The 17381-nt window shown below is 35.0% G+C and overlaps 1 protein-coding gene across 1 annotated transcript in view; it reads right to left on the reverse strand.

Annotated features, from left to right (window-relative positions):
- Window positions 1-4930: 4930 nt before the first annotated feature.
- Window positions 4931-17381, reverse strand: part of ZNF624 (zinc finger protein 624) — a 39292-nt gene continuing 26841 nt past the window's right edge. The window contains 2 exon segments of the mRNA XM_014864216.3: window positions 4931-8668; window positions 8670-10774. Coding sequence (XP_014719702.2) covers window positions 8564-8668; window positions 8670-10774 — 2210 coding nt within the window. The 3' untranslated portion in view covers window positions 4931-8563.

A 17381-nucleotide genomic window follows, 5' to 3' on the forward strand; every position in this document is an offset into this window, starting at 1 on the left:
GGCTTAAACAACAGGAATTTATTTTCTCACAGTTCTGGAGGATAGAAGCTCAAGATCAAGGTGCCTGCAGGGGTGGTTTCTCCTGAGGCCTCTCTCCTTGCTTGCTGGCAGCCACCCTCTTGCTGCGTCTTCACATGGCTGTCCCTCCATGTGTGTGCACCCCCGGTGTCTCTTGGTGCATCCAAAGTTTCTCTTCTTGTAAGGACCCCAGTCAGACTGTATTAAGGCCCACTCTAACTTGTGGGCCTCATTTAACTTGTCACCTCTTTAAAGACCTTATCTCCAAATAGAGTCACATTCTGGGGTATTGGGAGTTAGGGTTTCAACATATGAATTTTGCGGGGACACAATTCAGTCAATAACAATGGCTTAATAAAATGTAGGTGAATTCTCAGATCTCCTTCTGAATTAAGTCTTTTGCAATATCACATGTCATGCAGCTTCTGAAAAAGACCAGTCTGCACTCATGAGAAAAATGAGAATGAGAAAGATAAATAATGTCTTAGAATGATTATGAAAACAGTTTTGAGGACCACTGCTCTAGGGTAACCAATGAAATAATGACTATATAATTAAATGGAATAGAGTAGAAAATGAGACAATGAAAATATTTTACTAATCCAAAGGAAAGCAAGAAAGGAGAAGTAAAAGAAGAAACTGATAAAACAAGTAGAAAATAAATAAAATGACAGACTTACACCCAAACATATTAGTAATTACATTAAATGAAAATAGGTTAAACACTCTAATTAAAATACAAAGATTGTTAGACAAGATAAAAATAAGACCTAAATATATACTGCTTACAAGAGACCCATTTTAAGTATAAGGACACAGATAAGGTGAAAGTAAGAGTGGGGAAAGATAAGTACCATGTGCTGTGTTTGTTCTTGCTGCATAACACGTTAATGCAAACAGTAGCTTAAAACAGTAACTATTCATTAGCTCACAGTTCTGTAGATCAGCAGTCCAAGCATGGCAATGGCTGGATTCTCTGCTCAGGTCTCAAAGGCTGAAATCAAGGAGTCAAGTGAGTTGAGACTTGTCTGAAGGCTGGGGAAAAATCCACTTCAACTTGTTAGCAAAATTCAGTTCCTGGAAGTTATAGGACTGAGGTCCCTGTTTCCTTGCTGGCTATCAGTCACAAACTGCTCTCAGTTTCTAAAGGATGCCCATGTTCCTTGTCACATAGCCCCTTTATTTTCAAAGCCAGAAATGAAGAATGTCACTCACATTGAATCCCCTTCATACATCAAATCTCTTTCACCAGAAAGAGTCCCATACTTTTTAAGGTCTCACATATTAGGTCTGGCCCACTGAGTGTAATTTTCCTATTTTGAGTCAACTGATTTGGGACCTTGATGATATCTGTAAAATCCCTTCACAAAAGCACTAGATTAGTGTTTGATTGAATAACTGGGAACTGCTTGAATACCAGGGGCTGGGAATCTAAGGACCATTTTAGAATTCTGCCTACCACGTCATGCAAACACTAACCAAAAGAAAATTGTTCTGGCTATATTCATATCAGAAAAAGTCGAATTTATGGCAAAAAATTTACTAGAGACAAGAAGAATACATAATATTGATAAAAGGGTCAACTCAACAAGAAGATATAACAATCCTAAATTTATATGCATTGAGTAATCTGGCTTCAAGATATATAAAGCAAACATTGATAGAAATCAAAGAAAAAGATAAATCAACAATCATAGGTGGAGATTTGAAGACACCATTCTTAGTGGCTGATAGAACAAGCAGAAAAATCAGTAAGAATACAGAAGATTTGAAGAACAGTATCAATCAATTTGGTCTAACTAATATTTGTAGAACATTACATCTAACTGCAGAAATTTCAAGTGAAAATTCTTATTTCCACACTGTTTTCATGTGAACATGGAGCATTTACCAAAACAGACCGCTGGCTGGGCCATAAAGTCAGTATCAGTGAATTTCTAATGATTGAAATAATGCAGTGTGTTCTTCGGCCACAGTGGAATTAAGCTGGAAATCTATAATAAATAAATAGAAAATTCACAAATTCCTTAAAATTAAGTAACACACTTACAAATAACCCAAGGGTCAAGGTAGAAATGATAATGGAGCTTAGAAAATATTTTTAACTGAATGACAATAAAAATACAATATATCAAAATCTGTAGACAGAAAAATTAACTCAAAACAGATCATAGGCCTATATATAAAATCTAAAATCATACAACTTCTAGAAGGAAGCATAGGAGAAAAAACTTCAGGACCTTAGGGTAAGTGAAGATTTCTTTGATCGGATCCAAAAAGCATGACCCATAAAAAAGAAATGTTAAACTGATACCCTCCAAAATCAGAAATGTCTGCTCTTTAAAAGACACCATTAATAAAAGTAAAATGGGAAGCCAAAGGCCAGGAGAAAATGTTTACAACACATAGATCCGACAAAGGACTTGTATGCAGACTACACAATTATCATCACCATCTAATTTAAATAGGCAAAAAATTTAAACAGATACTTCAAAAAGGAGAGATACAAATGGCCGTTAAACAATGAAAAATGTTCAACATCATTAATCATCAGAGAAAAGCAAACTAAAACCACGATGAAGCACTGCTACACACATTAGGGAAGCTAAAATCAAAGACTGACGATACTACAAGTTGACAAGGCGAGAAGTAACTGAGACACTCATACATTGTTGCTGGGTTGCAAAATGGTATAAATACTTTGGAAAGCAACTTGGCAGTTTCTTATAAAGTTATACATACATTTACCATGTGTTCCACCAATTCCATTTGTATACTATAAATGAAAATGTCTATACAAAAACTTGTACATGCAAGTTCACAGCGGGTTTATTCATAATAGCCCCAAAGTGGGAAGAATCCAAATGTCCACCAACAGCTGAATGAATAAACTGTGATATATTAAAACAACGGAATGCCACTCATCCATAAAAGGGAATGAAGCCCTGACACACACATGAATGAATCTCAAAACTTATGCTGAGTGAAAGAAGGTAGATACAGAACAGTATATACTATATAATTTCATTTATATGAAAATCTAGAAAAGGCAATTCTAATATATAATGACAGAAAGCAGATTAATGGTTTCTTGGAGTCAGAGGTGGAGTGAATTGTCTGGGGAAGGATACAGGAAAATTTGGGGGTGATGAAAATGTTCTGTATCTTGATTTTGGTGATGGTTACACAGGTCTGTAAACTTGCCAAAACTCAGCAAAATGTAAAGTTAAATTTGGCACAACATATTATATGTAAATTATGTCTCATAAAGGTGATAGAAAATCTCTATTGGATGCAGCTAAATAGGAACTTATAGAGAAATTTAGATTGTTAAATATTAGCAAAAAAGAAAGGGTGAAAATCAATTATCTAAGATTTCAAGAAGCTAGAAAAAGAACAGCAAGTCAAATTTAAATAAAGTAGAAAGAAGGAAATAGAAGAGCATGAATCCATGAAAAAAATTAGCTATATAATAATTGAGGGTTTTTACAAAAGATTAATACAGTGTTACACTCCTACGAAGCCTAATCAAGAAAACAGAGAGAGTACACAAATTACCAATACCAAAACTGAAAAGGGAACACCACCTTAGATCCTACAGATAATAAAAATATAAGCAGCAGATATTATGAATTATTTAAACCCAATGCTTAGATATTTCAATGAAAAGATGTGGACAAGTTAAAAAAACTTACTGAAACTGACACAGAGATAGAATATCTCAATAGGCCTATATCTATCAAAGTAATTGAATCTATAATTTAAAAGTTTCCTACAAAGAAAACTCCTGGCTCAGATGGCTTTACTGTTGATTTTTACAGAAAACATTTATGGAAAAAATAATACCAATACCAATAATACCAATCTTACACAAACTCTTCGAGAGGGAGAAAAAAAAAGTAATTCTCAATTTATTTTATGAGCCCAGCATTATTCTGACACTAAACCCTGACAAGGCTACTATGAGAAAGAAAAAACATAAGACAATCTGGAGGTAGACATAAAATCCTGTATAAAAATGTAAAAATCTAATTCAACAATCTATTAAAAATATAATATATAATGACCAAGTGGAATCTATTCCAGGAATGCAAGGTTGCCTTAACATTCGAAAATCAATCCATATAGATAAACTTTGGGAACATCTTAGTAGGTGAAATGTCAGTCACAAAAGAACAAATGTTTATATGAGGTACCTAAAACTAGTCAAATTCACAGAGACATAATGTAGGATGGTAGTTTCCAGAGGCTAAAAGGAGGGGGCAGTGAGTTTCAGCTTAGAAAGACTTTGAAGAGTTTTGGATATGGATAGTGGTGATGACTACCCAGCAATATGAACATACTTACCACCACTGAACTGTACACTTAAGACTGGTTAAAATGGTACATTATGTTATGTGTATTTTACCACAATTTTTAAAATAAATTAATCCATATAATTCTACCACATTAACAGAATGAGAAAAACCAAATGGTCATCTCGATAGTTGCAAAATACGTATTTGATGAAATTCAACACCTGTCCACAATAACAAATTTCAGCAAACCAGGATTTGAAAGGATCTTCCTTAATCTGATAGAGATGATCTACTAACAAGTGTATACCTCACATCATACCTAATAGTAAAAGGTTTAGGATTTTCCTTTAGATTCTGGGAAAAAGGCAAGGATGTCTACAATCACTACTTCTGGAGGTCCTAGCCAGTGCAATAAAGCAAGAAAAAAATGGCATCAATATTGGAAAGGGTGAAGTAAAAAAGATTTTACTTTACTGCAGGTGACATATTGTGTGCACAGAAAGTCCAAAAGAAAGAACAAATTATTATAATTAACAACTGAATTTAGCAAAGTCTTATAAGATATAAGGTCAATTTTTAAAAAATAGGCTACATTTATAATAGTATATTATATATACTTAATATACTATCATATTATATATACTATTATATATATTATATATATTAGCAAAAGTCAGAAAATGAAATTTAAGATAATAGCACATAACATCAAAACATCAAGTACATTACCGAACAAATTGTTCAAAACTTCCATACTGAAAAAATACAAAAATTGCTGAAATGAAAAGATGTGTACAAATGAAAAGGTGTAGCATGCTCATAAATTGGATGTCTCAATATTGTTAGTGTCCATTCTTCCAAAATTAATCTATATTATTTGATGTAATGCTCATTAAAATTTCTACTTTTGGTGTGCAGTAATTGAAAAAAAATCATTCAAAAATGTACGAAAATACCAAATAAGGACCTAGAATTGTAGTGACAATTTTGAAAAAGAACAAAATTAGAACACATATACCACCACATACCAAGACTCACTATAAATCTGTTTTCACTAAGAACATTTGCTGTTCAAAAGAACAATGGGAGAGAATAATCTAGAAATAAGACCTCACATAATATGATCATATGACTTATCATAAGGGTACCACTGCAACTCAAGGGGGAGGGGAGAAAATGGTCTTTTCAGTAAATGATGTTAAATAAATTGTATATTTTTATGGAAAATATTAGTTTTGACCTCTACCCCACACCATACATAAAAATTAATTTCAGGTGGATTGTAGATCTATAGGTGAAAGGTAAAACAGTAGACACGCAGAAGAAAATGTAGGAAAATATCCTTATGACTTTGCGTTAGGGAAAGATTTCTTAAACCGGGCACCAAAAGCACTAATCATAAAAGAAAAGATTGATGAATTATTCATTAAAGTTAAAGACTTATATTCATCAAAGAAAATCATGTAGAGAGTGAAAAGGCAAGTTGCAGATGGAGAGATGACACTTGTAATACATGCATCTAAAAACTACCTTGTATCCAGAATATATAAAGAATCCTACAAATGAACAGAGTTCTCAATTAAAAAATGAGCAAAAGTCTTGAACGGGCACTTCTCCAAAAAAGGATATTCAAAAAGCCAACAAGCACCTAAACAGGGACTCAACATCATTACCCACTAAAGAAATGCAAATTAAACATTAAACCTATAATGAGATACCACTACACGCTGGAACCAAATTTTGGCACCTTACCACTCCATTGAAACTGCTCTGGTAAAGATGGCCTGTGTCATCTCCATCCTCTAACCCAATGGACACTTTTAAATTCTTATGTCATTTGAACCGGCTGACCATGCTCTTTTTGAAATGCTTGGCTCTAAGGCAGGGATAGGAGGCAGAGTTTAAGTGTGGTGAGGGTTAGGAGGTAAAAGGAGCTGACAAGAGAGTTGGCGTCAAGTCATGTCAACTATTTGACAGCAGGGTTTCTGAAGGGTAGTATGTCAAAGTCTGATATTCAAACTGTCCAATCAGAAAGTGGTACATTATATCCAAAGAAGATAAGCCTCTTGGTAATGGTTAATAAATTTCCCCCTCCTAATATTCAACACTTATCCTAGCATTGTGGGAGGGGGTCTTTGATTTTCTTTCCTTAAATCTCTCCTGAAGCGTAGCTCATCATGTCATGTCTCATCCTTTTCGGATATCAGGCCACTGGTCTGTTAGGGCCTTCTGGTATTAGGGTCACAACCTCTGGACTCACATTTTGACTCCAAGACTCTTAGTATTCCCGAACTTCCAAGACTTCATTTATGGACTCGGGAGTCCTTGGCTGTTTCCCCTCTCTATACTCCATCATGCAGTGTCCTGTGAGGCTGTACACTGACCTTTCCACCACCGTGACTTTTCCTTTGGTGCCATGTTAAAAGTGGAACTTCTCTCTGAGGCTTGCAGTCTTCTGGTTTATAGACTAGACACAAGTTCCAGATATTCTTGGATATGTTTTTCATCTATGTGAAATTTCTATTGCCTTCTCCAAATGAAACTGAGAGGGTGAGGGGAGGAAGGTGCTGTGTAACTTCTTTGGAATCTGGGCAGCATCAGAACCAATTCCCATGCTCTTAGCGCCATGACCACTCCTCCCCAGCCAATGTATATCCAGTCCCTAGGGTAATTCCTGGTACATAATGAATATCTAATAAATGTACTCCACAAGAAAAATAGTTTTTCTTATTTATATAAATATTACACGCTCATTAGAAAGGAAACCTTAAAAATACAGAAAAGTCGAACAAAACCAAACACCAGATACTCAACAACTCTGAAACCATCTCATTAACGTTTTGGAGACCATCCCTGCATTCATGACTCTCAGAGGTTCACACAGTTTTACACCATACATGCTGCACTTACATTTGTCTATTTCCCCCTTATCTCCCTACCTTTCCTATTCTCCCTCCCTTAAAGGCAACCAACAACCTAGTGTATATTCTTCTATACTTGTTTCCATGCTCATCTAATCACATACACACATATAAACACAAATGTGTGTGATCATTAACAAAAATGACATCTTGTACATACATCTCTGTCATCAAGCAATTACTTATTAAAAAATTCTGGAAATACCTTGAAGTCAACTAGCGTGGATATAACTCATTTTAAAAATTACTCTCATGCTGTTCCATGGTATGGATATATCATAATTTATTCAACCATTCCCCTATTAATGGACATTCACTTTATCTCCAGTTGAGTTTCTTCTTTGCCTCTATAAACAATACTTCAACAAACATCCTTATTTATGTGTATTCTTATGTACTGATGCTGTTATTTCAGTGGGGCAGATTCCCAAAAGCGAGACTGCTGGGTCAAAGCATTTTTATTTTAAACTTTTATTTAAAAACTTTAAATATATATTGCTGGATTGCTGGTGGAAATATGTCGATATAACCTTTTTGTAAGAGTACATGGCTTCCCAAACCCCACTAGCAAAAGATCTCAATTATTTCCAACTCCATGAAGTAGAAGCAACATCTTATTTGTCATTTTAATTTGTCTTTCCCTGAGTACTATTTAGGCTCATAATATTTCCATAGGTTAATGGCCATTTGGAGTTGCTCTTATATGAATAGCTATCCAGTCCAGATGGATTAAAGACTTCAATGTAAAAAATAAAATTATCTGCATCTTAGATATAAGTTTAGGAGACTATGTACAACCTAGGCATTAAGGAGACCCTTTTAACTAAAGGGTAAATCAAGAATCTAAAAAGAAAAGATGTAAACATTTTACTATAGAAAATTAAAATATGTTGTGACTTCTTTAACTATATAAAAAGTATAAAGACAAATGCTACATTAAGAAAAACATTTGCAACACACATGACAAAGGATTAATATCTCAAATACATAAAGAGCACCTCCAGATTTTTAAGAAATACAAACCAACAGAAAAATAGGCAAAAAAATACATGCAATGCATTGAAGATAATCTGTTAAATGAATAAAATATGCAATGTGGATGAAGCCCTTCATTTGTCCATTATTTTCTCTTAAATCACTTTTCTTGTAACTTCTAAGATTTAATATGACTAACTGCTTTTCCACATTCTTATGTTTATAAAGTGTCTCTTCAATGAGTATTTTCTGGTGAATGGCTCCTGAAAGTTTTTGCACATTGATAAAGTATATAGTTTATAAGATTCTTCTTGCGGAGCTGACATCTGGATAAATGATTTATTCTCTATACTAATTGAGTTTCTCTCTGATGTATTCTTTGATGTACAGTAAGGCTTGAACTACTCCTAAAGGCTTTTTCACATTCATTACATTTATAGGGTTTTTCTCCAGTATGCATTCTCAGATGTACAGTAAAGTCTGAGTTAGTTCTGAAGGCTTTTCCACATTCCTCACATTTATAGGGCCTCTCCCCAGTATGAATTCTCTGATGTAGAGTTAGTTGTGATAGAGTAATACAGCCTTTTCCACACTCCTTACAAGTATAGGGTTTTTCTCCAGTATGCGTTCTCCAATGCACTGTAAGGTATGAACCCCTCCTGAAGGCTTTTCCACAGACATCACATTTATAGGGTTTCTCTCCACTATGGATTTTCTGATGTTCTGTGACATGTACCATCTGGCTAAATGCTTTGCCACAGTCATTACATTTAAATGGTTTCTCTCCAGTGTGTGTTCTCTGATGGGTATTAAAGCCTGAGTTACTTGTGAAAACTTTCCCACATTCATTACATTTATAGGGTTTTTCTCCAGTATGCCTTCTTTGATGCACAGTAAGCTGTGATGTATTAGTGAAAGCTTTCTCACATTCATTACATTTATATGGTTTTTCTCCAGTATGGGTCCTTTGATGTACAATAAGGTATGACTTAGTCCTGAAGGATTTTCCACAATCATAGCATTTATAGGGTTTCACTCCAGTATGAATTTTCTGATGCTCCTTGAGATTTACCATTTTGGTAAATGCCCTTTCACAGTCAGTACATTTATATGGTTTCTCTCCAGTATGAATTCTCTGATGTACAGTTAAGTGTGATTTTATTCTGAAAGATTCCCCACATTCATTACATAGATAAGGCTTTTCTTCAGTATGAATTCGCTGATGTATAATTAGAGATGAAGAACGCATGAAGGCCTTTCCACATTCATTACATTTATAAGGTTTCTCTCCTGTATGCATTCTGTGGTGTACAGTAAGGCATGAATAATTAATAAATGCTTTCCCACATTCATTACATTTATAGGGTTTTTCTCCTGTATGAATTCTCTGATGTTCTGTGAAATTTGCTATACGATTGAATGCTTTCCCACATTCATTACATTCATAGGGTTTTTCCCCAGTATGAGTTCTTACATGCACAATAAGGCTTGAATTACTTCTATAGGCTTTTCCACATTCATTACATCTAAAGGGTTTCTCTCCAGTATGAATTCTCTGATGAACATTAAAAATTGTGGTATTCTTGAAAGATTTCCCACACTCGTTGCATTTATACGGTTTCTCTTCAGTATGGGTCTTCTGATGTACACTAAGATATGATTTATTCCGAAAGGCTTTTCCACAATCATTACATTTGTAGGGTTTCTCTCCATTGTGAGTTTCCTGATGTCTTGCAAGTTTTGATTTATCACTAAAAGCTTTCCCACATTCACTACATTTATAAGGCTTCTCTCCAGTTTGAATTCTCTGGTGTTGATTAAGGCGAGCACACTGGCTAAAAGATTTTCCACAGACATTGCATTGATAAGGTTTCTCCTTAGTATGAATTCTCTGATGTACCATAAGTGATGAAGAAGCAATGAAGGCCTTTCCACATTCATTACATTTATAGGGTTTTTCTCCAGTGTGAATTTTTTTATGTTGACTAAGATATGAAGGCTGGCTGAACATTTTCCCACATTCACTACATTCATAAGGTTTTTCTTTAGTGTGAGTTCTCTGATGTTGAATGAGTAATGACCTATAACGAAAGGCCTTTTCACATGTACTACATTTATAGGGTTTTTCTTTATTATTGGTTTTTTTCTCTAAAGTAACTTCTGAAGTAGGCCTTGTGGCTTTGTTGCCTTCTGTATCATTGCAAATTTTCTTCCCCAAATGGGTATCTGTAATCATATCTAAATTCTCTGTGAAATTCTCCTCATGGGTTTGGCATTTGCTGTAAGGCTCTTCTGTGATAACTGTTGGCTCTGAAAAAAGAATAGATATAAAGCCTCTCTGACCAGTGGGAGCTTTCTTGCGTGGAACTATTCTTTGACTCAGATGACTCTCCTGACTATTTTGCAATCTCAGTATTCTGTTATTCCATTTCCATAATCCTGCCATTTTGGAGTCCCACAGATCATTTTCTGTGAGTTTCTCTACTATGGTTTTCTGTGATAAATCTTCAGAAATATCCTCTGTTGTTACAGCATTCTTGGTTGCAGGTTTTGTTTCCAACTCTAGGGGAAAAAAGAGAAAAATCAAAAACCTATTTTCTAAGTTGGGGAGAGCTCACTAAATAGGATAAAAAAATGGAAACTTGGGCTGATGATGAATATATGGTTTTAACTGCTTGCAAATTGGCCTTGTTTTCTAGGAAGGAGGAGGTAGGGTTAAGGGAGACTGGTTGAACAAAGAACCAAAGTAGTAAATTCAAGTAGTTTTCCTTCTATTAAAAAAAGTTCACTCATAGTAACCCTCCTAGAATCTAAGTTTCTCAAGTATTTCTTCCTGTTCTCACTCCCTTTAGAGTCAACTTTTTTAGAGAGCATTCTTCATAAGTTGTGACTACTTCCGTGCCTCCCATTTACTCCACAAACCAGACATTTGTCCCCAATCATACTTTCTTTCTCTTTGTTCTTTCTTTGTTCCCTACCTTTTTTTATGTGTGAGGATTTTCTCAAATGTCCCTGTCTTAGTAGCTTATTTAAGTATTTTTATGTACCCTTTTGTAGAACTTCTATGGAGAAAGACACTGATTTTTCAGAAAGAGGCTGAACAACAAACCAGTCCAAATTAATATTTGTAGTTATTTATATTTTAAATAGTGATACTTATTATTTTCAAAGGTAGTTTTGCAACCTTTTTATGGGTCTTAAGAACATTCCTGAACATGTGTCAAAAATTCCCTTTAAAAAAGTTATACTGTGGTGTGGTGGTCTTACAACTTGTTTTCACATGCAATTTAATATTTTACTCTTTTTTTTTGTTTGTTTGTTTTTTAAAAGATTTTATTTTTTCCTTTTTCTCCCCAAAGCCCCCTGGTACATAGTTGTATATTTTTTGTTGTGGGTCCTTCTAGTTGTGGCATGTGGGATGCTGCCTCAGCGTGGTTTGATGAGCAGTGTCATGTCCGCGCCCAGGATTCGAACCAACGAAACACTGGGCTGCCTGCAGCAGAGCGTGCGAACTTAACCGCTTGGCCACGGGGCCAGCCCCCTCTTTTTTTTTTTTGAGGAAGATTCACCCTGAGCTAACATCCATTGCCAATCCTCCTCTTTTTTTTTTTTTGGTGCTTGAGGAAGATTAGCCCTGAGCTAACATCTGTGTCAATCTTCCTCTACCCTGTATGTGGGATGCCTCCACAGCATGGCTGATGAGTGGAGTAGGTCCATACCTCGGATCGAAACCTGTGAACCCAGGCCACTGAAGTAGAGTACGTGGAACTTTAACCACTTGGCCACAGGGCTGGCCCCCTAATATATTACTTTTCAAAACACTTTTATACTTCTTCTAAATTTCTAATTTATTTTCAGATAATTATGTCCAAATGTTTAAAAAAACAACTGAAAAAACCTTTTGTGGATAGTAAAATGGTTTTATGACTTTAAAACTCAAGGTAAGTAGAACTTTCAATGGATTCACAGGGCTAGACAAAGATTCGAATTCAGGGCCACCAAAGAAGACAACCCTAGAACTCAAGGACTAAAACTTAGCTCATTTAAACGTCTAACTGAATTAAGGTGACTGAGAATTGTTAGAGCTCCTATCCTAGCAGACTACCAAAATCAAACACTAACCCTCTGTAGAAAAAGAATACATACCCAGAACCTCAAATTACTGTTATAGGTTTTCATATCAATGCCTGACAATGAAAAATAATAGGCGTACAAGGAGACAAAAGTCACATGAGAAAAAAATCAAGAGGAAAGAAAAAGATAAGAGAAACAGATTTGCAACGTACTCAGATAACTGAGGTCTCAGACATGAACTTCTAAAATAATCATGATTAGTATATTCAAGAGAATAAGGCAAGATTAACAATTTCACCAAATTATTGGAAAGTATAAAATAAGAACCAAGTGGTAATTCCAGAACTAGAAAATAAGAACTCAAAGGATAGGCTAAAAGCACAGAGAGACAGACAGAGAGAAAAGACAGACAGTGGTAACAAAATGGAAAATAGGTTAGTAGAAAATATCCATATTGAAGTACAGAATGATGAAAAATCAAAAACATTATTTTAAAAAGCATAAGAGACATACAGGATAGAGTGAAAAGGTCTATCATAGGTGTAAAAAGAGCCCTAGAAAGCTAGAAAGAGAAGCGAGAGAGAATGGGACAAAAACAAATTCAAAGAAATAATGTCCCCAAATTTTTCAAAATAGATGAAAAAGATCAAGTCACAAATTTTAGAAGCCAAAAGAATCCTGAGCAGAAGAAATATAAGGAAACTATACTAAGGCATATAGTAGTAAAACTGTTGAAAAGTAAAATCTTAAAAGCACCAGAGGAAAAAATTACAGATTCCCTTCAGAGAGTGACAATTAAATCAGAGGCTGCAAACTACAGCCACATCTGGTCCACAACATGTTTTTGTATGGCCAGCAAGATAAGAATGCTTTTTATATTTTTAAATGGTTGAAAAATATATTAAAAGAATAATATATTGCAACACATTAAAATCATATTACATTCAAATTTCAGTGTTCATAAATGAAGCTGTAGTGGAACACAACCATACTCTCTGGTTAACATATTGTCTATGAATGCTTTTGTGCTACAATAGTAGAATGGAGCAGTTGCAACAGAGACATTACAGCTCCACAAAGGCTTAAATATCCACTGTCTTGCTTTTTTACGGAAAAAGTTTGCTGACTCCTGAATTAGACAGACGGTTGACTTCTCAACAGATTCTATGAAAACAGAAAAGAATGGAATGATACCTTCAAAATGCTTAAAGAATATAACTGTCAACTTGGAATTCTAAACATACCAAAAATATTCTTCAAAAATGAAGATTAAATAAAGACAACTTTAGGTAAAAAAGAAAAATGGAGAGAATATGATCCCAGCAGATCTGAATGAAAGAAAATATTAAAGGGTATTCTTTAAGTAGAAGAAAAATAATCCTAGGAAGAAGCTCAGAAATGAAGGAAAAAACGAAGAGAAAGAGAGGTAAAAATATAGGTAATCCAAATGAATATCAACTGCATACAATATCAATAATGATGTCTTATGAGATTTGACATATATATAGAATTAAAATACATAACTTCAATAACATGTACTTGAGGTTAAATGGAATAAGTTGCTCTAAGATCCTCGTATTGTTTGGGAAGAAGGAAAATCTGTATTCGACTACTGAATCAAGGATGCATGCTTTAGTCCCAAAGTTAATCACTAAACAAAAAATTTAAAAATTTATAATTACCAAGTGATTAGAGGGGAAAACAGAAAAATAAAAGATGATAAATCTAAAAGAAGGCAAGAATGGGGAAAAAAGAATACAGAACAGGCAAGATACTTTCACAGTTAGATGGTGGACAAACATTATGTAATTGTATTGTGTACAAATGGACTAAATACAAACAAAAATCAAACAATATGCTACTTATAAGGGAAACACAAAATATAAGGATATATAAAAGATGACAGTGAGCAGATGAAAAAAGGGATACCATATAAACAATAACCAAAATAATGATGCTACAGTAATATTAATATCAGGCAAAACAACAAAAACCATTAAGAACAATAAAGAAGACATTTCCTAATGATAAAAGGTCCAATTTACCAGAAAGATATAACAGTTTTAACTTTGTATCTACCTAAGAACACAGAATCAAAATACATACAGCAAAAATTAAAAGAATTAAAATGACAGACAAATCTACAGTCATAGTGGGAGACTCTACAAAATCTTTCCCAATAACTGACAGAATAAGCTGACAATCAGTAAGTACACAGATTTCAGCAACACAATTAACAAACCTGACATATCTAGAATAGCACTCAATACCTACAGACTACATATTTTTCCAAGTGCACACAAAATACTTATAAAATCGGCCATGTTGTAAAGCAAATTTTAAGAAATTTGCAAAGACTGAAATCATACACAGTATGCTATCTGATCACATAGAATTTATGTTAACAAGATTACTAGAAAATCCCAATATGGCACAAAATTAAGAGAAATACTTCTAAGTAACCTGAGGGCCAAAGACATCACAATGGAAATTATCAAATACTTTGAACTCAATAATTATGAAGGTGCTACATTAAAAAAAATGTGTGGTACAGTCTTGATAGCTTCAAACACATTAGAAAAAAAAAAGAATGGCTGAAAACCAATGATATAAGTATCCAACTCAAGAAGTTAGAAAAGATCAGCAAATTAAACCCTAAGAAGGTAAAAAATAATGAAATAGAAGAAAGTAAAGAAAGAAATCCAAATACACAATAGAAAAGATAAAAAGTTATTCTTTAAAAACCAAATAAGACTGATTAAAATAAAAGAGAGAAGACACGAAAAATTAATATCAGAAATGAAAAGGGAGATATCACTTCAGATCCATGTAGACATTTAAAAGATAAACAGGGGCCGGCCAGTAGCCTAGAGGTTGAGTTCTCCATGCTCCGCTTTGGTGGCCCAGGTTTGGTTCCTGGGTGTAGACCTACAGCACTCATCAGTGGCCATGCTGTGACGGCAACCCACATACAAAATAGAGGAAGACTGGCACAGACACACAGCACAGGGTGAATCTTCTTCAAGCAAAACGAGGAAGATTGGCAACAGATGTTAGCTCAGGGCGAATCTTCCTCAGGAAAAAAAAAAAGATAAACAGAGGATAGTGTGCCAAAAAATTAAATTTTAGGTTAAATGGAACAATTCCTAGATAAATGTAATTTACTAAACTCAAACAAAAAGAAATAGGAAATATGAATAGTCCTATAACTACAAAAGGAATAGAAGCTGTAATTAAACACCTTCCACAATAAAAGCTTCAGGCCACATGGCTTTCCTGGTGAATTCTAGACACCCTAAAATATGTAACTTTCCCTGTCTCACGTCTCTTTCTTGTCTTCACTATAAGCTGATGGCTTTGATTCATATTTCACTGAGAATACAGAAGCTATCAGAATGCCTCAATCTTCTTGCCACCAGTTGACCCATATCTGCATCCATCTTCTCCATCTTTCCTAGTGTTACACAGAGGAGCTGGCCTCCTCGTCTATCAAAGGTAAATCCCTCCTTTTCCATTCTAGACTTTATCCCCTTTCACCTCCTCAGACGCTTTAGTTCTCCAGTGATCCCATCTTTGTCCTGCAACATCAATTTCTCCCTCTCCATTGGGGCATCATTCCTATCAGCACTCAAGCATGCCATAAAATCTCCCATCTCAAAAATAAAACATAAGAGTTTTTTTCTTGATTCCTTACTTTCCTCTAGCCACTGCCCCATTTCTCTTTCCCTCTTCATGGTGAGGGGAAACTCTTCTTTAAAGAGTCATCTAAAATTATCCCCAATGTCTACTTTTCACTCACTCTTTTAAAAATATAAAATATTTGATATATAAAAAGAATATATGTAACACATATGCAAGTTAGGAATGGCATCATCATAAAATGAAAACTCAAATGAACTAGAATCTATTTCTTTCTTTCCATTTCCACTACCATCCCCCTAATCAATTACTATTACCTCTTGCCTAGACTATTTTAACAACCTCTCAACTGATTACCTGCTTTATGCCCTTAAATTCAATTTCCATAAAGTGGGTTATTTCCTAAAAATTCTTGATTAAAATCTTTTGGTGCCTTCACACTCTGATTAAAATCCAAACCCCTTACCATTGTCTACAAAGCCCTGAACAGGCAGTCTCCTGTCCAACTCTCTAATCTTATTCTATACCAGCCTCCCTCTCACCTACGCTCAGTCACAGCCACTTCCTTTGATTTACAGAACACACTACATTATTTTCTGTATCAGGTCCTTTGCATTGCTGTTCCCTTTGCCTGGAATGCTCCCCTTCTCCTCTTCCCTTGGTGGGCTTCTCTGGATCCTTCAAGTTTCAGCTTAACTGTCACCGTCTCAGAAGCCTTCCCTTACCACACTATCTGAAGGAGGCACCCTCAACCTCATCCCAGTCACTCTTTCATATCCCCTTGTTTAGCTCACAGCTAAGTTATTACAACCACTACTTTAGCTTGTGTTTGTTTATTTACTTGTTAATTATCTATTTCTCAAAATTTAATCTTCATGAGAGCAGGGACCTGGTACATCTTACTCACTGCCGTAGACCTCGTACCTAATCCAGTTCAGTCTACGGATGTTCACTAAATATTGATTAAAGAAATAAATAGTGTTTTGATTCTCAACTGATTTCTTGTTTGTCTTCTCGATTAGTTAAGCACATGGAGGAAAGGAGGAGGGTTCCCCTAAAGTTTCAGCAGGCTCGCAGGTGAAGAAAGTTAAATAATGAGTCAATAGGTTTAGCTTAGAAGAATTCAGTGGTGACGCTTAAGAAAGCATTTTCAGGACAATTAATGAAGGAAGAGATATCAGAAAATGGTTAAACAAATGAGAAAAATTTAAAGTTAACTGGAGAAGATAGAACTGAAAGGGATATTTTATGCATATTTGAATGAAGAAGGAATGAAGGAGTAATTATGAGAATCATGTCCTGAAGAAAGCAAAGTAGGATGGGATGGGAACCAAAAGCAGAGGACGGAGAGAGGGGGAGAGGGAGCCAGAGGAAGCCCGAGAGGGAGAGGGAAAGGGAGGAGGAAGGGATGGAGGGAAGGAAGGAGGGCGGGAAGGCGGGAGGAAAGAAGGGAAGG

This window comes from Equus asinus, chromosome 13 (genome assembly GCF_041296235.1).
Source record: "Equus asinus isolate D_3611 breed Donkey chromosome 13, EquAss-T2T_v2, whole genome shotgun sequence".
Classification (NCBI taxonomy): Eukaryota; Metazoa; Chordata; class Mammalia; order Perissodactyla; family Equidae; genus Equus; species Equus asinus.